This window comes from Equus przewalskii, chromosome 27 (genome assembly GCF_037783145.1).
Source record: "Equus przewalskii isolate Varuska chromosome 27, EquPr2, whole genome shotgun sequence".
NCBI classification, from domain to species: Eukaryota; Metazoa; Chordata; class Mammalia; order Perissodactyla; family Equidae; genus Equus; species Equus przewalskii.
In genome coordinates, this window is record NC_091857.1 from 31,246,160 (window position 1) to 31,269,968 (window position 23,809).

The 23,809-nt window shown below is 45.5% G+C and overlaps 1 protein-coding gene across 8 annotated transcripts in view; it reads right to left on the minus strand.

Annotated features, from left to right (window-relative positions):
• RUNX1 (RUNX family transcription factor 1) overlaps window positions 1–23,809 on the minus strand; it is a 263,836-nt gene that overhangs the window by 79,036 nt on the left and 160,991 nt on the right. For 7 of the 8 annotated variants that reach the window (XM_070597219.1, XM_070597215.1, XM_070597217.1 and 4 more), the window contains 2 exons: window positions 14,583–14,836; window positions 8,537–8,693 (listed from right to left, as the gene is read on the minus strand). In XM_070597219.1, coding sequence (XP_070453320.1) covers window positions 8,537–8,693; window positions 14,583–14,836 — 411 coding nt within the window. Of the gene's footprint in view, window positions 1–8,536; window positions 8,694–14,582; window positions 16,464–23,809 lie in introns of those variants that run through there. The other variant, XM_070597221.1, reaches the window with a different exon arrangement.

Consider the following 23,809-nt stretch of genomic DNA (forward strand, 5'->3'; position numbering starts at 1 on the left):
GGAACCGGTGAATCCTAGGCCGCCAAAGTGGAACACGAGAACTTAACCACTATGCCACCAGGCTGGCCCCCAGGGCTGAATCTTTTGGATTTTGAAAATTCTTGGGAGTCCTCCCCCTGGGGGCTTCCAGGCACATCTTCATATCTTTTCCATGGGTCTCAGTTACCACTGCTGTGCACTTGTGCATGCCACAGCTGTTCCCGAGCTCTTTTGCCAGCGACCTTCACTCCCAGCCACACCTAGGAGCTGCACGTGGGCTCGGTGCCGGCCCCGGTGCAGACGCTGCCCAGGAGCTCCCATATGGATGGTTCACTCTTCCTAGTCTCAAATATTTGACATGTAAGTGGTCTCCATGCCCAGTCTGGGAGCTGGTGGCTTTACCCAGGGGAGCTTAAAGCAGCAGATGTATATTGGGGGCAAGATATTTAGGAATGCGGGTCCCCATTCAGAGTAAAAGCAAGCAAGCAAACAAAACCAGAGCGGGCACTCCCAGCAAAACTTCTTCAGGACATTCAAGCTGCAGCAGCCACGGCCTTGATGCACCGAGAACAGCTAGACGACTCTTCAGACTTTTTTTTTCAAGTCATCTTTCCCTGAATCTCAGTATGGAGAACAGGTGATGGCAGAACTAACATGTCAGGGCAGGTGGGAGAAAGTCCCAGAAGAACCCAGCCAGCTGTTTGCCTGTGGTACCTGCACACCCAGCCTGTGGCAGCAAAGATGAGGCTGTCTCAGAGACGCCCGGCACATCGGCCTTGGTTCCTTCTCTGCCCTTTCCACGCATTTCCTCCACTTTCATATCAGGTGTGCAGACCAAGCCCTTTTTGGTGTCTGTAAGGTATCTGTTGGTGAGGCACTCCAGGACCTTGCTTTTAGCGCTCATTAGTTCTAGTGCATTGTCCACTCGCATCAATTCAGGTTTCTGGATCGGTGGGTCTGTGGCCCCCGACCGACACATTGGGAGGGGATCGGGCGGGCGGCGCTGAGCACTAAAGCCAGCAGTGCACGTTTATTGTTTCTGATGGTCCCTGTGGACCTGCATCTGTGTGACACTCCTGAGGGTGCGGCTGCAATGGGCGCATCCTCCAGGAAGAGCTTCCTCTGCTGGGTGGTCCACCCCACCCCAGCCTCTCCCTCGGGGCACCACATATCCCCTCACTCAGGATGTCCAGGGATGGATGGCGTAATTCTATGCACACAGGACACTGGTATGTTTCATATTTTTAAAAAAGACTTTCATATTCAGTGATGGTCTCTAATTTTATTTTTTATTGTGTGCAAACTTTTTAATATAAGTTTTTCATAAATTTTGTAGAGAGGCAGAAAGTGTTAGGGAATTGGGATGGAGACATTTTACAACTTATTATGAAGGAGTGTGGAGCTGGTTCGGGGCGTCTCAATCACAGCGTGACTGACACTTGGGTAAGTCTTTGCTGTCAGGGGGCTGTCCTGGTCACTGTGGGATGTTGAGCGGCACCCCTGGTTTCCACCCACTAGATGCCAGTAGCACTGCCCCCATCTCGGTTGTGACAACCAAAAGCATCTGCAGATATTGTCAAATGCCCCCTGGAGGTCAAAATCAGCCTAGTTTGGGAACCACTGAGTAAGACCATCATCAAAATTGATAAGCAGATATATAGATAAGATATCAACTATGACCTGCCCTGAGGTTTCAAATAGGATGATGAAGGTAGAACATTTGGAAGGACCCAGTGTGGTAGGTACTGGAATCATACCATTTAAAAAGGCAAACAGAGCCTGATTATAAGATGAACTTACACCAGCTCCTCATTAATGATAGAGAGAGAGATAGAGAGACAGAGATAGATAGCTACTGACTCTAAACAATGGTTTCAAGTAGAATGAAGGAAAACATCTATAAAAACCCGAAACCAGTGCCTTGAGCAAACTGGAGCGTTTCCACCACCAATCAGGCCCATCCCTCCTTGCCTTGTCTGCCGAGATCTGATAAGCTCCTAGATCATCAACTGTGTGTGCTCAGACCGCCCATATTCCTGTGCATTGCCTTGGTCTGAGCCAAGGAAAGCCTCCTTTGTTTGCATAAGGTGACTCAGGCAGGGCCACACACCACCACGAGGGTACTGGTCAGCCCTCCCATTAACCAGACCAGGAGTTTCCCTGGATCAGGAGCATGGGGCGAGGTGGTTCAGGTCTGCAGTCTGTGTTGCCCGTGTATCCTTAACAATGGTCTTAAATCTCAAGGTAAAAGCAGAGATTAATCTGAGTTGAAAAATAAACAGGAAATTTGCTTACATCTTCTTTGCGTAAAACACAGTTTAAGTGGCTCCTAAATGAACGCTTCCTCACCGAGGAAATCAAAAGAAACGCGCTTTGAATTCTGCAGCAGAATGGCCATGAGTCTCTCGAAGGAGATTATTGCAATCACTTAATGATTTATGGGTCCTCAACTCCCTGAAACCCTCGTTGGAGAAAGTTCAGTGACACAAAATGGAGTTTCTAAATGGACTACGCTGCCCGATACAGACTAATAGAGCTGGGCAACATGCTGGAGTCCCAAACCAGCGCCGAGCAAAGCGAACGTCATGGATAGCTCTGTTCTTAACACAGACCGAGATGTCTCTGTTGAAGGCGGGACTCCCACCAGAACCAATAATGGAGGGTAGGCGTTGCCTGACGTCCACTAATGCATGTTTGTAAGTACAAAAATCTTGAAGAGAAGCAATTTTGGCCCCCACGCCCCACGCCCCACAGTGAGCTGATAAAACCGGCGCTTTTGAAAGTATTCACAGGCAGTTCATGAAGTCCACGCTGCTCACTTATTACTTTCTGTTAATTGCTTCATTTGGGCTTCAGATGAAATGTTAGGAGCATGGGTTCAGTCCCCAAAGCTAACTTGGTCAGAGGAGTCTTCTCAGAGGAAGTATGGACACACACACTCATGCACACACGCACGCCACTGGCTGAAAGTCCAACCTGACCTCTCCACATTGACAGTACATGGTTATGCATAAACGTCCTCTTACTGATCTGGACTTCTTTTTTAATCAACAGAAAGAAAACAGTCATCAGACAGCACGCCCTCTCTCTTTTTCAACATGTAATTTTTCTTTAAAAAAGAGACACAGAAAATGTTCTTCATAAGCCGTCCTCTCCACCCTCTCTTGCCCCTCGCCTACCGGCACAAAAAGAAAATACGAAACTGATTTATTAGAAGCAGAGCAGCGTTGCAGCCGTTGGCCGGATCACTGTTTATGTCTATAATGCTTGCTGCTGAAACAGGAAGCTCTAAAAATCACTCAACCATTATTTCTCTAGGAGGCACTTTCTGATTGATAGTCCTCTGTCCCCACCAAAAAGAACGGCCTCAACCGAACGCAAGCCGGCTGGGGTGGAGGGTGGGTGGAGAGAAGTCTAGTTTCTGCCCGTCAACTCAAAATATTGTTCATACAAATAACCTCGATTTAAAAAAGCTGTCTGACACCATCAGCAGTGCCTGGCACTTCATAAAATCAGCAAGAACACCATGAAGGAATAAATTGTGAAACTGCGTGTTCCAGGCACAAGTAGTTTTCAAGAAAGCTTTCCTCCTTGGTCCTTGCTGTGGCATCAAGTGGGATACGGACTGATGGTGGCGGTGGTTGGGGGTCGGGAGCAACTTGCTTTAGGAAAGTGTTGCTCTTTTATTGGCAAATGTGAAACAGGACGTGAAACCTGATCTCTAGTGATGAATTCTATGTCAGATTGTGGACACACGCTGTGGACCTGCCATCGAAAGGAATTATTTGCCAAGGCTGCCTGGTGCTTGGTGTCTCAGAGGCTGGGTCTTTCTTCATCCATATTTGCCCACATTGAAATCTGAAAACAGATTTCAGTATATATAGATTATTTTAAAGTGTAGCTCAATAACAACCAAGAAAAATCGGGGGAAAAAACGGGACAGTTGATTTTAATACAACTCAGGGCTTTTTCTTAGAATTCTGTCCAGGAGCTCTGACTACAAGCTTATTATCTTAAATGTTGTCTGTGAAACAACTCTGGATTTGTCAGGTGAATTTTTCCTTCCCCTATTACGTGAGTCTGTCATGGACTAGAGAGTGACTTGGATCCTGTGATAATATTGTGAGTCATTCGGACCATTTCTCAGTAACAACCACTCCATAAAGACACGTCTCTTTTCGTTTAAAAGACCAGCACAGTTTATCCTTTTCTAAATGTACCTTCTCTTCATCTCAACCGCAGTCTTTCGCTCATCTGAGAGGCCACCTCCCCAAACTGTCCCCCAAACAATGTAAAATAACTTAAGAATGAACATGCCTTAAGTAACAAACATTACCCAAATATGTAATAACCCAGATTGTGACCGAGTAAATATTATGTCTGGGAAGGCATCCACAGCAAGAACGTAATGAAGGAATTTCGCTTTATAAAAGCGTTGGGAAAGGGTACTATTTTGAAAGTGGGCAAGATTAAAGTTGCCAGGGAGGTCAACATAAACACAAATTCCACCAAGAAATTAAACCATGTCCCAACAGACCAGAGAACACGTGACCTCACCAGGCTGGTTGTGGAATGTGCACTGCCGCTCTGCAGTCAGAGGCCCAGGTAGTCACTAGAGAAGAGGCTGCCGTTTTCACGACAATATGGGCCCTTCCCCTTTGCAAGGGGCTCCATGTGTGCACACCTGACGGCCTTTCAAAGATCTGGACCAGCAGGTTGAATGGGATCTACTTTCCTAATTAAATAAACCAGGTCCTAGCTATAATTGCAACAGGTGTAACCAAAACAGGACAGGGAACAAGAAGAACATCTACTCATTTATTCATTTATTTATTCACTTTCCAGTTATCTACAACATGCAGCACGGTGCTAGGCTGGCCCTCCATGGTCAAGGAAAATTTCAAATTCATAGATTCTTGGCGTGGGGGGTATATGGATCCTCAGCCCTGGAAACCGAAATATACATGAAACTGTATAAGTGCACATGTGCATTTTTTTCCCCCCCGGGGAAAAGGCTTCCAAAGGATTTAACAAATTATCTATGATGTTCTCAAAAGAGTAAAAATCATATTCTTAGAAAAATCAGAAGTAAATTTGCCGTGGATTCTCTTCCCCCATTTATGATGTGGTTGATGATACGGTCTGTTAGATTTCCTCTTTGGTTCTAAAATGAATTAACTAAAGCCGTATTCCCTGATTGATCGATGCCTTTCCAACTGTTCCAACAGGATGGAAGCACTCACAGATTTCACTGCTAAAATTTCTTAAATGTCTCCCGGCTGCAGCCACGATGCACCTTCTTGTAGATGAAAATACCAGCAGCACCTGCCTCGACCGCAGGTACAAACTCATGTACACTGCAGCTAATTAACCTCCACAAAGAGAACTCCTTTTGATCCTGAACTTGGACTCTCTGGAAGTAAGGGATAGTCCCAGAACATGTGGTTAAGTGTGGATGCTTCTGAACAACAACCTGTGTGCTCAGCATAACCTCTCATCTGCTGGGAGCTGCTGTCTCTTCTTCCATTGTAAAGGAACACCAATTAATATGGAGATACTCAAGCAAAGGGAGAAAATTCCAAGGGTGAGATATACCCTGAGCGAGATTTAAATTGACAGGGAGAGAAAGGAGGGGAAGGAAGCAAAGGAAGACGGCTCAGACTGCTGAAGCCTTCACGAATATTTTTTAGGGGCCAGTGTTGTCAGCAAGGCCGTAAAAGCTGGACGGGCAGGTTTTCCCAGTTGCAGGCTGAACCTGAGGTTAGGAGCTGTGATCCTGGACATCAGCCAGCACCCAGACAGATCAGTTTTGTAGAACAGAGAAAAACCCTTCCATGTTCAACCTCTGGCAATTTCTACGAGGTTTTACAATCCCTAAGCACTGGTAGCCGGTAAAAGAAAAGAATGTTTCTTTTTCTACCTTTCATTTGGAACTGAGCACCCAGCCCCTTTGAGAATCCATCAGACCAGTGCCTTCTGACAGAATGTGAAATTGGCATTGAAATGTTTGCAGGAGCCAATAGCCAGGACCTTCTCGGCCACTGTGTGGTGTGTGGATGTCAATGACATGTTTTCAGGCACATTTTCGAAAACAAAAATGAAACAGCAGACAGTCTTAAGATTGCTTAATAAAACGTAATGAAACTTTTAAAGGACAAGATTCAGTGAGGAAGATTAAGGCTAATTGTCAAAATTAATGAGAATCATCTGCTCTCTCCATAATGGGAAGCAAATTGCAAAAAAAAAAAAAATCTGGCAGGCTTTGATGTTGACACTTACACTTGAAAGAGTAAGAGCAAGTTGTATTTTACCACTACGGAGAAAAATTATGAGACAGACTCAAACAGGGCCTTTTGATAGCTTGTAGTACTGACCCCCCCAAAAAAATAATCACTCAAGACCAAAAATATACATGGTAAGCATAACTGGGTCAAACATTCAACTAGGGTTCCTGTATTTTAGATTGCTTCTTATCACTCGTGGGAACAGAAGCTGTTCAAAACAGATATTGGCCATTTACAGCATTTCAATTAATTTTCTCGTTCCGGGTTATCAGAAGACAGCCCAGCCTTGGTTACAGCTATTTTATTATTTGGGTTTTATGCAAACTCAAGAGCATACTGGCACGAATCAGGCAGCCGAACGCAAACAATCCACACCTTGAGGAAATAGTTCAGTGTTACCCAAGTAAACACAAGCACCTATTAGTCACCCACTCAAAACAGAGATGGCCAATGAGTGTCCAGAGACCAGCCCTCCACGCCAGAAAAGGAAGCTTGCCACTTTCAAAATCTCATTCTTCATTATCATCGACTTACTGCACATTGCCAGAAAGCCACCACTGAACTTCTTACGGGAAAATGTCCCCAGCATGGACCATTAAATTCCAAAACTTTTATAACCAAAACCTGACACATAGGCATGCAAACGATGATATTACTTTCTCTGGAAATGCAACCAAATGACACTCAGTAATCGATCCCTAATAGCAGAAATCCACACGAATCGAATTAAGATTTTTAGCTAGGCCGGTGGGCATGGACCAGGCGGTGGGGCCTTGATTTTTTATTGGCTCCTCATCCACTCTGCCAGCTACTCATCTGAAGCCTTCAAGATGTTTTCTAAACACACATCTCTGAATCATAATGTGAATTCCATTTACTGAAAGGCGGGGACTTTTAATATAACAAGTGAACCCATTTAATGCCTTAGGCTTTTATACCTTATAGCATCACTCATGCTGTCAATAAGTGGATATCATTTTCTTTGTATTACCCTATTATTAACATACTTAGTACTATGAACATACACTTTCAATCACGGTATAAGCTTTTTTATTTTCTCCACCTATGATTCTATTTTGAAAATGCTCTAGACAGCTAGGATAGCAAAAACAATAGCCAAAAAAATCAACATGCTTTTACCCCCTTCCCCTTTTCGACTAGTCAAATTCCCTAAGAACACAGATTTTCTTATATTTTTGAATGCCTTTACAAAGAGTAATGACTACTCTCATGTTTGAATGTCCATTGGTTGTACTTTTATTTTTTTCAATACAAGCCATCTACTGTTATTTAGGTATTTATCAGGTCTTTTTATTATACTCGGGATAACTTTTATTCGTAAGTTTATTCAATACTATATTACAAAAATGAGATTTCCAAAACCAGCTATCCTACCTCCTTCAATTAAGCTTCTAGTACTTATTCTTATTTATAAAATATGACTTAGGGTCTTACAATCCAGAGAAAACACACTATTTGAAAATAATTGAAAACCAGAGGAGATTACAACAAGCTAAGATTCCTCTTTCTGCTAATACTGGGATAACAGGCAAAGAAAAAGAAAACTACACATAGAACGTCACTAACACAATACTTCCTCCAGATAATCCATCTTCAATATTATTAATCCCTAAAATGTTAATTAGGATCAACCTCTCCCCCAAATAATTATAATGCATCCAAATTATATATAATAGGAAAGTCATATTGCCATCAAATTTACCAAACCAGAATGATACCAACATGATTTCTTCATATTTTACCGTAAAAATGTCAGCTTACTTGAAACCACATTTCAATAATCGTATACTATATATTCCTTAAAATTATTAGACGTGATCGTTTGAAGCTCTGGCCCACTTGGCATGGACAGCACATGGATCCTAAGCTAAGTCTTCCATTAAATAGATTTCTGATAATTATCAGAGAGAGAACCCCAGTTGTATAATCTTAGTTTCCATGATGGTAAGTTTTATATTTTTGCATTTTAGTAAAGCTCTGAGGGGTTTCCTGGAAATTCAGAATTCAGACTTTGCATGTGCCAAGTCAGTCTTAAACCAATTCAATACTAGAAAGCAATAATGTAAAGCTAGATTCTGTTAAAAATATTAAATTTCAAATAAATATTTTTTAAAAGCTTGATATAACAGTAATAACAAGAAGAAAGACTGTTTCTAGGGATCCCATCACAGAAACGTCTAGAAGTTTTGAAATTTAGTCTTGTTGCCATGTAAATACTTTGTGTTTCAACTTCAGTTTTGACAGATACATACCTCTTCCGCTCCGACCGACAAACCTGAGGTCATTGAATCTCGCGACTTGGTTTTTCATGGCCGCGGTAGCATTTCTCAGTTCAGCCGAGTAGTTTTCATCATTGCCCGCCATCACAGTGACCAGAGTGCCGTCTGGAACATCCCCCAGCGCCACCACCTAAACATCAGCCATGGTAAAACGCAGATATCAGGAATGTCATAAATTTTTATGTCATTTGTGTAGTAATTGTTCTAAAATTAAATGTCTATTAAGTGCTAACTTTCAGTTTGCAAAGGAAAAGCAATCATAAGTTACGTAAAACAACAGAAAAGTTATTAACGGGAAGATTTACTTTTAATTCCATTATGCGTAACTAAACATAAATTTTCAAATCATAAAACATTCACCTAATAAAGATAGGGAAGGTCATATAGCACAGTTGGAATAAGACTAACTATAGCAAGGACTTTGAAAAGCTAAGCCTTCTCATGAACACAATCACCTCTTCTTAATTCTTCATCTTTGAGAAACAGAATGTCTTGTTCTGGTAAGCTTATAACCTAACCCATCTTTCATTTGTCTAGACCTCCAACGACAGGCCTAAGAGGGCCGACTTTACTTTTAGGTGTTAAAACTTATTTCCGCTAAAAATAAATTCAATGGTTACAACTGAATTGCTGAAAATTCTTGAATGACCTGAACTGTCCCTTACAATTTATCTTTGAGACCCACCTACTCACTTCTGTTATCTTGATTTTCACTAGCAGTGAACTTCGGCATGCAAGGAAAAAAATCAGAAATGTACTCTTCGCTTATTACTAATTACGAAATCAACACAGACCTCAGAGAAGGGGGGTGCTCACTTTTCTGTGCTCCTCTGAATTCAGGAGTGGAACTGCATTGTCTTTTTATATCTGTGACTCCCCAAGATGTAGCTACATCCTGATAGATGACTGAGGTTTTCTCCAAACCCAGCTGATCTTGAAAGGAATTCCTTTAATGTAATTGAATAGGAATAGATTTCCTAGAAGAGCTATTGAAGGAAACTGGTAGATAAATATTTTTGATGCTCAGGTAATAAAAAAGCAGTGATTCCAAGGTAAAATGCTCTGAAGGGCATGGCATGAAGATGCTTCGTGCGGTAGCATCCATTTCTTTGGTCATCATTTGACCTTCTAGAAACAATTTTCTTGGTCTAGACATTTATTATTAGCTATATTTCCATTGTCTCTAGTTTTTAAAGTGGTCATAGAATTTCTAGTCAAAATGCCCCAAGTCCTACTTGTTTCTATCATTTCTGATACTCCTTGTGGTACTTTCTCGGTCAGTAGTGAAATTTGTGTTAATCGTACCAATTATATAATCATTTTTTTCATTTTGTTTTTGAGTTTTGATAGTAAAACATTCTACAGTGATTATTTTTGCCCCTGTTTTCCACCTTCTCATTTTTACCTAATAATTGCTACATAATTTGGTAACACCTATATTCGGTCCTCTTTTTCTGCCTGTAAAAAAAGCGGTGTTTCTCAAAATTCCTGTCTTCATTGCCTGCTTAGTCATTACCCCTTCTGTGTCATCCAGATGACCATCTATTGTTTTCATTCCTTACGGTGCTTCAGCTTTTGGATTCTAAGGTGTACGATAGGCAAAATGAACCAACTCACTATGAGGGGTGGACGTCCTTCAACCCCAAGACCACACCTGGAGAATCACTGCCCTGGAAATAGGCAGGTGTTTTCCCTGCCTATTTTATCCAACTTGCACTAGCAAGCAAGGTCGGGGTCTTTTATCTTTCTTTCTAATCCTTTCCATCCAAATGTTGGCCATGTTTTCTATCAAGGAGATTTAAAAACACAGCTATTTACTCCTCATGCCCCCTCTAATTAGGTATCTAGTTCCCATTTTAAGTGTGTTTGCCGCCATTTAATTAAGAGCAGTAACATCACAATTCCCTTTTGTTTCAAAAATATCATTAAAATAAATCTCCCTGATCAGTTATTCAGTTATTGTTACCGTTTTTTTTTTCTATTCCCACAAAATGTGCTTGCTTTATTTTGCTTGTTTTAGTCTCTTAAAAATTTTTCCACTTCCCCCCCTCCCCATTTTCACTTCCCGCTGTAAAATTAGCTCACAGTGTTGAAATGCCCTCCTGGAACACATCATTTTCCTTCCTCATCCCCATCTCCCTGTGGTGACCCGGCTTCTCTATTCTAATTCAACATCCAGTAAGTATACACGGACTGGATCAATGACACCGTTTTCCAACTCAATAACTCATTGTTGGGACAGAATCTGGAAAGAGGTTAAAATAAATAAATCTTGTTGTATAACTCCCAAAATGTATTCTCAATCTCCCTCCTCCCCCTGGCCCCTCCCACAGTGCTCCATGCCTGTGCCTCGCTCATCTTTCCAAAACTATCCTCATCAGTCATTTGGCAAATTCATGAGAACTTCACCAAGCAGAAGCAAATACAGAGAACAAAGATGATGGTGGCTAAATAAGAAAAGGTTGTTGATGTTGGAATTTGAGACTCAAAAAAAAAATTGGAGTTTAACTCCCATTTCTCTCTCCCTTTTTAAAAAATGCAGCAGAAGTCAAGGATATTTGGGCACTCCAAGATCACTAACTTGGCCTTTTATTGATCTTGGAGGGGTTTTTTTGGCTGGAAAAATGGGGAGAATATTCAATCCTGGGAAACTATATTAATAATGCATATCATCTAATTATTAACAAGCATACTTAGACTAGCTAAAAATTAAAAAAAATTAGAGCTAACATATCTGCTAATTTGATACAGATTTTGTCATTGATAGGCAATATAAAGAGAATAAAAAAATCTAACTTCAAACAGAAAAAAGAAGCAACTGGAATGAAAGGCTATAAACAATAGTTAAAGCAACACAAACATTTACATTTTAACACAGACCAAACAGACAAGAAAGGACTTGCTGGCCAAAGGATATCTCATATTTTGTTTTACTTCTCTGTTTTTAAAGTATCAGGAAGTTGGGCAGAATATCAACCCTCCTATATACGACATGACTCTCTCTAAACTGCTCTTGGCTAGCCTGCTCACAGTTCAAACTGGCATTTTAAACCAACTCTAATTAGGCTGAAATTACAGTTACAATTCATTTATTTCAAATCCCTTAATTTTCTAGTGTTTCAAAGAAACCTGTGGAGTGGAACTTAGAATTCAGCTGAGATGACATTTAAGGGATAGCTAAGGACCGTGATCCTGACGACAGAAACATTACTTATTTCTTTCTCATGAAAAAAATATAACTGTCAGCATCTAAGACCCCTGAAGTTGCTGAAGGCGTGTTCATGCTTTCAGACTCTGGCGTACCAGGGCCTAAACAAACTGTAATATTACACTATTACAAAACAGATCCTAAGTCGTCCAAACAGCTTTTAAGGCTGCTTCTGTAAATCATGGGTAACATGGAGCAAATTTAAGATTTTCTCAGTAGAAAAATAGGTATCTCTCCTATGCTAAAAAATAAAGGTATTCCATGGGAGAAATGGGGGAATGGGTACATTTTGGGGTCCAGGATAAGCAATTAGGATGATTTTAACCTATTTTAAGGAAAATTCATAACTTTAAGTCTCCCTTTAGTTTCAAAGGTCAAAGCAGAGGATTTACACCCAGAATTCCAGAAGACTGCTCAAGAATCACAAATGCTGTTTTCGTCAATGTCATCAGACTTGATCATTGTTTCACATTTTCTCCTCCTTCTTCCAGGGAATAGAATAATTCTGTACTGATTAACTTCTTAGAGAGGTTGTCTTAGACTTACTTAAAAGTCAAATTTTAAAGTAATAATTTTTGTCAAAACTGCTTGGGAGGCCGGTGGGTGGAAAAGCACAGAGTGGAGCCGGGAGACACCGCGAATGAGCCGGGATGCAATCTCCTTTTGAAGTTTGGTTTGCTTTTATCCCTAACCTTTGCATTCCTTCTCTCCCTGAAAATTCTGTCTGCCCCTTCAGTTATGCAATGACCAGGGCTCCTTCTGAAGAGGCCTCTCTTTATGGGGACGGGAGTGGGGACAGATATTAATCAAGTGGTCTGATTTCTCTGCTGTCCTTTCCTTTCCCCAAATGCTCTCAAGACCCACTTGCACTTTTTCAAGAGATCTATACCTTGATCTTTTAGTAGCCTAGAAAAGCAATTCCCTGATGGCTCATGAAAGCAAATTCTATGATTTTTTTCATTCTTTTAGAAAAAAAAACAAATACTTTCCTGGGGTGGCTGGAGAAATGGCATCGCTTCGACTTCTGAAGATTCTTTATTAATCACTTAGTGTTTTGATATACTTGGGTGTGGGTTCGCAGGCAAAGGAGGGGAGATCCAGAAGAGACTCTGATTTACCCCAAAGGAAGCCACAGATCCCTTAGAAGCCACTCCCTTGGCGTGTCAGGGGCATCCGGGTTTAAATGACCCTTTGGTTGACTATCAGCCTGTCTTCCCTTCGCTCTCCTCTGAGAGTGAGCCCAGGACCCAACCCTGTCAGGTTCCCTCTCACGGAGCAGCAAAAGCTGCGAGATCTGCCGGCTGTCTGTTTACGTAAAGCAATTAGAATAATTTAAAACTGAAATGGGCTCCCAACCCAAATCTACATAAATGGAGGAAGGGGAGGGAAAGAGTCTAGGCTGATCCACCTCATCCTCATTTCCATCCCCCTTGGAAACTCTTGCTTGCAGAAAACTGCGAGGAACAGGAGGCAATGCTATAGACACAACTAACTGCACATTTGGTTTGTGTTGTTTTAGGAATCACAATCTAAGTTTGGAAGGTGTACAAAGCTTGAAAAATAAAGAACTCCGACAGCACTTTTTAAAAAAGTGAACATTATTCATTGTAACTAGATCAAGATCCAGCCCAGGCCTGGAACCATAAAAAGCTTATATTAAATTAATCTCCCCTTAAAGGGGACAATTATTTAACCAGATTTAAAAAAAAAAAAAGAGAAAGAGGAGCAGATCGTTACAGCTTTTTTTTTTTCCACCTACCTGTCTTGGCCCTTTAAATGAAAAGGAATAAATGCACCGATGGTACTAAAAGCCTCCCCTTCTTAAACCCACCCAAGGCAGAAGAACAGAAACCCCACCGCAGAAATTAAATTTCTGCTGTTTGCGGCCAGGGTGGTGGGATGGCTGTTTAAAAACGCCCGGGGTTGTTTATATATCCCCGTTGAAGGCCAAGGTTTTTAAAGGCAGCTGAAAGCTAGGGCCAGATCAGGGGTGAAAAGGGAACGGAGCCCTCTGGAGCTGCTCAGCGGAGGTTGCCGGGTCCGCGCAGCCCCCTCCTCAACAGAAACTCGGGCGACTAGACGCCGGGCTCACCGCAAACTCTGGGCTCGTCACCTTTCGCTGCCCCGGGCTTAATCTAGGTGAGCCGGCGATAAGGTTCAGGAGGGTTCCAGGAAAAGAAACAGGATTCGCTACTTGCGGCTTCTGGCAGGAGCAGGCTGGAAGCTGGCAAAAACTCTTCAGAAAACTTTTGCAAACTTAACTACGCCCGCTGTGGACTTTGGACATGCTAATTCCTATCGGGCTGTTAAAGAGGGGTGGGGGTGCGAAGCCCTGACAGTTTTCCTAGTCAGTTTATTTTCACTGACCCGAAGGTATAAAAGCATGTCTATTTTATTTCCTGATGTCTCCATCTGAGGGAGTCACAATGGTTTGGATGTTAAGCCAGACGTGGGCGAGAAGCATGGGAGCAAACAGCCTTGTCCTTGCTGGGGTTCTAACTTTTCCTACTTTGTATCAAAGCTAAGGACCCCTGCCAGGGAGGTCCCCACCGGCCCTCAGTGGATGTGTTTGGGGGCATCCTGATTTTTTCAGCCCTCTGGAGCAGCCTAGGCGGGTCCCCTCGAGGGTCGCCACGGCAACGCAGCATCCCCGGTCTATCGAGCGCAGGGGGATGGACCAGGGGCCGCGGTGGGCAGCGCCGGCCCCTTTCTAGACCCGGGCTTCGCCTGCCGGGCCGCTGCCCTCCAGGATCGCCCCCGGCCTCGGCCGGCCTCCGCCTGTCCTCCCGCCACCCGCTCCGGGACGAGTACCTTGAAAGCGATGGGCAGGGTCTTGTTGCAGCGCCAGTGCGTGGGCAGCACGGAGCAGAGGAAGTTGGGGCTGTCGGTGCGCACCAGCTCGCCCGGGTGGTCGGCCAGCACCTCCACCATGCTGCGGTCGACGCTCCTCGGCTTGCCGATCAGGGCGGCGCCGGCGTCCGGGGCGCCCAGCGGCAGCGCCTCGCTCATCTTGCCCGGGCTCAGCGCGGTGGAAGGCGGCGTGAAGCGGCGGCTCGTGCTGGCATCTACGGGGATACGCATCACAACAAGCCGATTGAGTTAGGACCCTGCAAACAGCTCCTACCAGACGGGGACAGGGGCGCGGGTCCTCAGCAAGCAGCTCCTGGGAGACCAACATACAAGTTCAGGAGCCTTTATTGCTGCGGGGAGCTGGGGGAGGGGGGAGAATAAGTTGACTAACAGTCCAGGAGGGGAAAGTTCTAGTTATGCGGATCAGCCTCAGACCCGGGCAGGGCTCCTAGCAACCGACCGCTTAGTGCCTTAAAAAGTAGGCGACCAGAATCCAAAGTCAACTGCCAAGGGAGCTATCTTCTTCTGAGTCTTGCTTTGAGAGTTTAAGTTCTGTCTTTGGCTGTTACAAAAGTTCCCGGAGGCAAAATTCCCATACGCTTCCTAAAATATTTATGCGGAGAGCCAAAGGACCAGCAAATACATAGTTTGGAAGTTCCAGTAGTTAATCGCCTGTCAGTTTTTTTCCAGGTGAGTTTTGTCTAAAGTCCCAACAAAACACAAAATAAACGAGTGTCTTCCATATTCAGAGCCACTTTCATCATGCGAAACAGGCTTCGGTCCTCAAAAGCAAGAGAAGAGACTTCCAAAAGTCGTGCTACTAATGTATGTGCACATATATATAAATATATACATATGCTCTACTTCATAAAATATTTACAATACAATCTGTAGAGAATTTAAACACAACAGAAATCCATTAATGTTCGCTGCAGGTTTTTTTTTTTTCTTTTTAAGTAGCCTTGAAAATCAGCTTCAGTAGTTGGAGAAGGGCTGGGCCAGAAGTACTTGTCATGTTGTCTCAATAAATTCTGGCAAAATTCTCAGTTCAGAAAATTCAGCTTTTCAAAGAAAAGCTAATCTTTAAAAAAGGAATAAAGTCCAAGTAGATGACAGTCAGGGTACAGCTCTCCACATCTGAGAACTCAGGTTTGGGGATGTTGGTTAAGTTTGTGGCTGATCCTGTGGTTTGGTGGGAGTTGAGCAGCAGCCTAGTCACACGCACGCAGACACGCACTCTTCGGAAGCCAGCCACTGTCTACATCGACTCCGTGACTCAGCCCGGACTCGGGCAGTAGCAAGATCAGATCTTCCTCCAACGTCGCCCCAGCGCCGGCCGGTTGACTGCCCAGACACGCCAATACCCACGATCACCGCGTAACCGCAGCAGGTGGAGCGGGCCTTGCAGGAGGCTCCGCAGCGCAGATCGAAACAGACAGAGCGGCTCGAGTTACACTCGCAGGCACGCACTCCCACGCACACTGCCACGCACACGCCGCTTCGCGGCTCGCCTCGAAGGACGGCGTACTTTCTCCTGCAGTTGTCAAAGGAAACAACCGGAGAAAAGTTCACAGCCAGGAAAGAAGTCGAACCATCCAGCCAAGAAACCAGTTCATTCAAAAGTAAGAAAGAAAAAAAAAACAAATCGAAGCTCCAACGCAGGTCAAGGAGAAGCAGCAAAGGTTGACTTTCTTCTGGTGTCCCCAGGGGCCCCAGGAAGAGGTGCCTGCCGGCGCAGGGCCGGGCAGCGTGGTACCCTGGCTGGGTCCGGCCGCGGGGCGCCCGTCCCGCCTGCGCCCGCTGGCTCTATGAATGAGAGTGCCTGGAAATGAACGTGCTTTTACTGTAAGCCCGGCCCGAGGAATTCCATTCCCTCAGCTCGTTTGCATAGGGGCGGCCGCCGGCCAATCACAGGCCTTTCCGGTATCAGCCAGGGCGCGGCTCGCGGCCGCGGGCTCCTGGAATTGGCCCGCGCGCCCCCGCCGCGCGCTACTGTACGCAGCCCGGGCGGAGAGGCTGCGGCCACCGTGGTCCCCCGCGCTCCCCAGCCACGCACACACACGCACACGCTCGCCCGAGGCCCCGCCCGGGGCAGACCCAGGCCCTGCGGCTTTGCACACACGCGCGGTTGCGCGCCCACCCGCACCAGGGCTGCAGGGCGCAGCGGCGCTGCAGGCGGCCGCGGGTCGGAGACCGAGGAGGTGGGAAGAGAGGAGGCCAACCGGCTTGGGAGGACTCGGGCCGCACGCTGCACTGGCAGCGGCCGGGGCGCGGAGACCAGCCGGCGGGAGGCGCCGGCGCGTCCTGGAGATGCAGCGGCCCCCGGGACCGAGGCAGGAGCCCACGGGCGACCCCAGGCTACGCGGCGGCCCACGGCCAAGCCTCGGCTTCCCCAGCGTGGGTGGGATTCGGCCGCGAGGGGGCCGAGGGCCTGGCTGGAGAGCGGCTCTGCGCGGCCCCACGGCCGGGTTGGCAGTTGCAGCGAAGTGGCGCTGATTCATTTAATGAGGCCAGACGGTTCTTGGTCTCCACAACATGGTTTTTGTGTTTTTAGTTTTCTCTTCCGGTTTGTTTTCTTTAATTGGTGTTTTTCGCCGCGCCTGGGCTGCGGCTTAATTACGCAGCGCGCCTCGCTCGGGCTGTGTGCTGAGCGGCGGGCAGAGGAGTTGGCTCATCAGACCAGGCCCCCGGGAACAGGCGGCCCGAGAGAAAGTTGAAAGCATCCGCCGGGCTTGTTCCCGGCCGGCGGCGCGAAAGTCCACCTCCTGGCCCGGGTCGCTCGAGCCCCGCACCCACCTCCGGCTCCCCGGAAACTCCCGCGGCTCCTCGCCTCGGCCCCGCGCGCGCGAGCGCCCCGGGGTGCTGAGCCCAAGCCAGACCTGCGCGCGGGCAGCAACTGCCCCCGGCGCCCGTCCCTGTCCCCCGTCCCCGCGGCGCCGCAGGCATTTTCGCCGAGTTTAACGGGGCCCCGCCCCCGGCCCGCTGCGCGCGGCCTGTTGTCCCCGCCGCGGGGCTCCCTCTCTCCCCACGGAGCGCGGCCGCCGTCCCCCGTGGGGCTGCTCATCCCGGGGGAGAGCGCTCACCCACGACACCCTCGCATGGAGCCCTCGACTTCACCCCGAGCGCGGGCCCTCCCTCCCACCGCCTCCTTCCCCCCTGCGGACGCGCGGCTGGGGTGCGGGGGACCTCGGGCTCCGCCGCTGGGGCCTGACGGAGGCGGGGGCCGTGCGCTGAGCCGCGGAGGGCTTTCCCTCGCCCCAGGCCCAGAGCGATCCGGCAGGCTGCGCCGAGCTGCCGGGAGGTGGACACCCGCCCCGCGGGAGGCGCAGCGGGCCGCGGGCTTGGGGCGGACGCCAGGGGGCAGCAGCAGCCCTCGCTGGCCTCCCCGGCGCGGCGCCGGGCGGTCGCGCGGTCCGCCCGGGCACGCCCCCGACGGCGCGGGGCTCTGCCGGCCCTCGCTCTTGTAAGAACTTCGGTTTGGGGAGAAACGACAGGAAACGGCCGCCGGAGCCAGCTTGAGCGGCTGCGTCCCGCCCTTGCTCCCCCGGTGGCGGAGCGGCCGGGCTGGTGGCGCGGGGACCTCTGGCAGGGTCCTGGATCTCCCGATCCCCCGTGTTGGGATCTCTTCCAGAAACCCCTGTGCCTCGACCCCGCGGGCGGCCCGCCCCAGGCCGTCGTGCTCCAGGCCTCCTGGGCGCCTCGCTGGGCCCGCGGCCCAGGCTGCCTCCTGCCTGTCGCGCTTGTCCCCAGGTGGGCCCGTCCTTGGCCCTCCCGGGAGCCCCTAGCGCCTAGTTGCACTTTGTTTTAATGCGTCTAGCAGATAGAAAGCTCCTTTGTATTTTTCTTTAAAAATGACTTTGAAGAAACCACATTTCAGGTGTAAAGACCCCCAAACGGCCGCTCTCCACGTTGGCCGAGTGATTCCAAATGTTGCGCAGTCACCAAACCTCCCCTTCTGCTGCGCCCCTGCCCGGGCTGGACGCCGCTCGCTCTAGAGGCTGCTCCGGCCCACGGAAACCCTTCTGCCTCGGCTCAAATGCATTCCCCTAAGAGCTGACCAAACACTCGTGGGGGCCGCCTCCAAGTGCATCCCCAGGGACCCCCGGGGACGCGGGGTGGGGCTCGGGAGTGCAGCGGAGGCAAAAATGGGCTCTGACTCTGAGGGATATAGCCTACTGGGGTGATAAGCCCCTTGGAAAGGTCAGGAAAGGCTCCTCTGGGGCTCTGGCGGTTTGAAACCCTAAACCCTGCGAGGGGCCGCGGGTCGGACCGTCCGCGGCAGTCCCCCGGGCGAGGGTCAATTTCCCTTCCTTGGTAAGAAGAGAGATACAAAGATAGATGCGCTAAGTTTCGCCTTTCAAGGGCGGCACGGTGGGCGCTGCTCAGCTAAGAGATGCAACCAGTAAATGCCAAGTTCGAACGCCGGCAAGGACGATAACAGCAAGGATATTGCTGATTTATTCTAAATCGAGCCGCGGGGCATTTGGGGTTCCCGGGACTTGCGCGAGCTCTAACTGCGCTGCTCGGTGCGCGCTAGAAGCCAGAAACAAAAAACACCAGTGCGCCTTCCTTAGTGAGGAACTAAAATGAATGGAAAGCAGGCAGCATGCGGCTCAACTAAGGGGTACCGGGAGCCCCTTAGTCTGAAGGGCTTTTAACGGAGCTTGGAAAGTTCAGTGACATGGTGTAGGAAGTGGAGAATTCCTTTCCACCGAGAGCACTCATTCCAGCGGCAATATAGAATTTCCCTTCCTCTGCCTCTCCAAGGGAGGAAGGAAAGGAAACGTTACGCGACAGTCACTCCTAGTATTCCCCGGAATAATACTAGAATTTACTTTTGTCATAATACAAAATAAAAAAAACAACGAAGCGATATGTTGGGCAAACGCTGTGTGACAGTTTCTTCCAAATTTGCTGCATGGGGGAAATTTCAAAAAGACTCCTAATAGGAATGAAGTGCTAGTTTTCAGAGTGAATTTTTAGAGTAGTATTTGGTTAGTTGGAAGAAAAATAATTCCACTGGAAAACGATAACAACACATTGACGTTTTTCATCTACAACTTTAGGTAAATATGTAACCGCAGTGGTCTCAGAAAATATCTAAATGTTTTACATTTTTGCTGTTTTAAAACGCTCTCAGAAAACATGCATAAAGATAGGATTCGAATCTCAATCTTAACTCAGAATTTTCCTCTGTAATATGATATTTTTAAAATTACATTTCTGAAAATGTGATATTTCTAAAAGAATCATTTCTATTTTCAGCGACCATTTCAATGAAAATAAAAATCAGAGGATGTCTTTTGCTAGTGGTTCTGGACAGAATTGCTGCAGTTGGTACTAATGTCACCGGCGGGGGAACATTTTGATGAAAAGTCACATGTTAATGTGTGTACAAATAACTTGCTACGCACGACGTCCAGTTTTTCAACATTGGAATGTAATTAAACCTTTTTTCCCCTCCTTGAGTGGCTTTGAGATCATTTCACTGTCGAAATCTAATTACTTTGGGGGTGAGAATCCTTATTTCTTCCACTACCTCCTTCCTCTGCATAAACGTTTCCATGGGATGCTGTGGTTGACGCGTGACTATTTCACTCTGACTTCATAAGTCAATTGTACGGCTCACAAGAGCAAACTGAGAAAATTTTAAAATTAATCTTTTCCAATTTAGGGATGCTTAGTAAACATTTTACCCTCATAAAAATCTTGCATTGCCACTGCTGTAACAAAAGTAATAAACTAGGTTATAACAGATAGAAGCCACGCTCTATTTTTTTTTTTTTTAGAGAGTCATATAGAGTCATTTAATAACAGCAGAATGCACCTGTGGTAAATGCTGTAGAACTGAGGGTATTATTTAAGGTTTCATTGGAATGTTTTATATGGTTTGACATCTGCAATATGGAGAACAGCTTTTAAGTATTTTTGAATCAGCAAAAAAAAGAGCCTTAATTATTTGGTTAATTTATATCGTAAGTTATTTATAGAGATACATAGGTTAAAAATCTTATATGCACATATATGAATGTGTATGTTTTATAAAAAATATAATTTGGAGCCTAACATACCATGAATATCTCTTCTATGTACACATTTTGAAAGAATGGAAAGTAGGAAAATAAAAATAATTGTATGAATATACTGAGAGCAAAACTCAAATTCACTGATGGTTGATGAATTTCATTCTAATTGCAATAAATGAAAGTATAAAAACTAAATTCCCCACTCTCATTTTTTTTGCTAGTTTGTTGCCTCTGGCACTATTTAGCACTGGCGATGTTTATGGCGTATTGTCTAGTTTGGGCACAGAAAAATAGCTTAAAACAGTAAATCAGCAAATAAAGAATGAACTGTTACATATGCACATGGTTTTATGTGCCTTCAACCAATGATTTCCATTGTTAGCTAATACTGAATCTTTATCTTTCATAGAATCACCTCTTTTCAGCTATATATGTGATGCAAATATGATTTATTTAATGAATATTAGAAATACATTTGGGGGTGTAGGAATGAATCTGAATTTGAGGTGAAATTAAAATGAAACCCTAGCTTAATGCAAACACGTTTAAAAATCTGTAGCACAGCAGAGGCTAAATGCAAGAAATAAAAATATGAATTTTTTAAAGCAATGAAAATAAACAATTTGGAATCCATCTTCTGAAAGAAACAAACTGATAGATAAACATGATGATCATTTACTTCCAATGATAGGACATTTTAGAAATATTTTCTCCTTGCTTGCTTTCCTTTCTTTCCCTTTGCTAAGAGGGCAGATTATTTATTGAAACCTCTCAATCTTGAAATAACAGATGATATGAATTATTGTTGAAAATAACTGTCATATGACAGTTTCCACGTATGAATCATTTCCCATAGACTGCTGCATATCCAGTTACCGGTAAATCCATTCAGCAAAGTCCTATGAAGCTATTTCTCTTTCCCTCGAATATTACGTATAATATTCTGAATTTGAAATGACTCTACCAGCCTTGTATATTGATAATGATCAGTAATGAATGATTAACATGGAGAAAATACTGTTTTTCAAAGACTTAGGATTTGAGCATTTCAAATACTGCACACCTAAATCTTTCAACCCCACTCCACAATATTAGTATTAATATAGCCTAAAAAAAAACTTTAAAACTAAGAAAGGGGATAATTATTTCAGATTTCCAGACGCTGTTTAAATAGGCAGGAGAACAAGATTTGCAGCTCCTTAGTCTTATATTTTTGCCAAAGCAAAAAGAGCAACTAAAATAATAAGGAGTTCTGAAGGACTGCCCTATGATGAAAGATTAAAGGAATTAAATATGTCTAGTTTCCAAGGATCATCCTTAAAAAAACCAACATTGTGGTTTACATGTGCCTAAAATGACTCCATAAAGATTTTTTTTTAAGAAAAACACAGGCCAGGGAAAGAATTATTTGCACTAATTATGAATGATAAGGTAAGAAACAACAAATGTACCCAGAAGTTAGTAAGTTCAGTTTTAATAGGTATGGGGCGAAAAATCCTCAACAGTAAGATTGACCAGACAGTTGAATTTATACTAAAGAGACCCAGCAGAATCAACCACTCTGGAAATTCTCTTGTGAGACCCCCGAGAAGACTTTCCCCGTCAGAGGCTGAGAATCAGGAACAGAGTGGAAAAGCAAGTGTTTCAGCTACACACCTAATATTTCAGTGATTCTGAGAGAAAAGCCAAGACTTTTTTAAACCTAAAAACAAAGGCAAATGGAGTGACTTTTGAAAGATGTGCATGTTGTCTGTTGAAAGCTTTCTTAGTTTGTCCTGTGTTAATAGTCTTGAGGACACAGCATACACCATTAACCTGGGTGTCGGGGTGGGGAGCTGGGGGCAAGGGGAGAGGGTGGATATCTGCAGGTCAGATAGCATCTGTGGAGATTTGATGTGCCCAAGGAGATGTTAAAGATGCCAGAAACTGAACTGTAAGAGAAAAGAGGTCTTGTGTGTTCATGACAGTGAGAGCTCAATCTGGCTAGCTTATCCTGCAGCTCCCTCCCTCCCTCCCTTTCTTTCTCTCTTTCCCTCTCTCTCATTGAATGTTACTATATGCCAGGCAATGGCCAAAATGCTCTTAGATACCCTGCCTGATCTAATCCTTGCAACAACACCATTACCATCTCCCTTTACAGAAAAGGACCCTCACACTTGGAGTGTTTGAGAAACTTGACAAGGTCCCTTCACTCTTCATCTCTGTACACACACATGCATATTCACATATAGTCTGCATGTGAGGTGAGCCATGTCTCTTTTTGACCACAAAGATTTATTTTTATGGGTGTCCTTTGTAGTGTTCTGAAATATTAAACTCCGATCGCATCTTTCACTTTTATCCTCCCATGTCTCATTGTCTCTATCAGAAAATATCCCTGAAATTCTTCCCCATGTAAATCTCAGATATCTAGCAGTCACATCCTAATGGCCAGAAGCTATTTCTGGCCATTCACCATCCACAGAGTTTGAGGAACAGGTCAAGGACAGCTTGGCTGAGAAGCTTTTAAATTCATAATAAATGTAAAATGACTTTCTAGTCTTTTCCTGCCTCTACTCATTCGAAATGGCATCGGGAAGACTTTTCTAGATATGAAGTATTTGATTTCCCTCCCTTCAGTTCCTCTAGTGCTTTCTATGTACCAGGCAGGGTGCTAGGCTGGTTGGTAACAAAGGACAAGTAGAGGAGAGCAGTGGTGTGTCACAGTTGCTGATGGACCCACAGCAGGGTCCAGGGAGGTGGTGGGAGGAGACACAGGAGGAAGAGGAGGCAGCACCACCTGGTGGGCTTGGTAAAGCCTTCATTCCTAGCAGAGGTGCTCTTTGATTTGACTCTTGGAGGTTGGGTGGATTTTTACCAGGTGGTTGAGAGGGCTGGAGGAAGGCTCCAGGGAGGTGGGAAGGGGCACAGGGAGGAGTCACCCCAGGCAGAAGGATCAGCATGAGAAAGGCACGCATTTGTGAAACAGATCCACATGTCAGTTCTAGCATAGTTGGAGTGTAGGTTTGGAATCAGGTTGGGGAGTGACAGCTCACTAATGATGCAAGGCTGGCAGACATGAACACAGACAGGTCAGAGGCAGCTTACACAACCTGGAGAAATCTGAACTTCAACATGAGGGCAATGGGTTCTACCAGAGCCTCGAAATCTGGGACACAACAT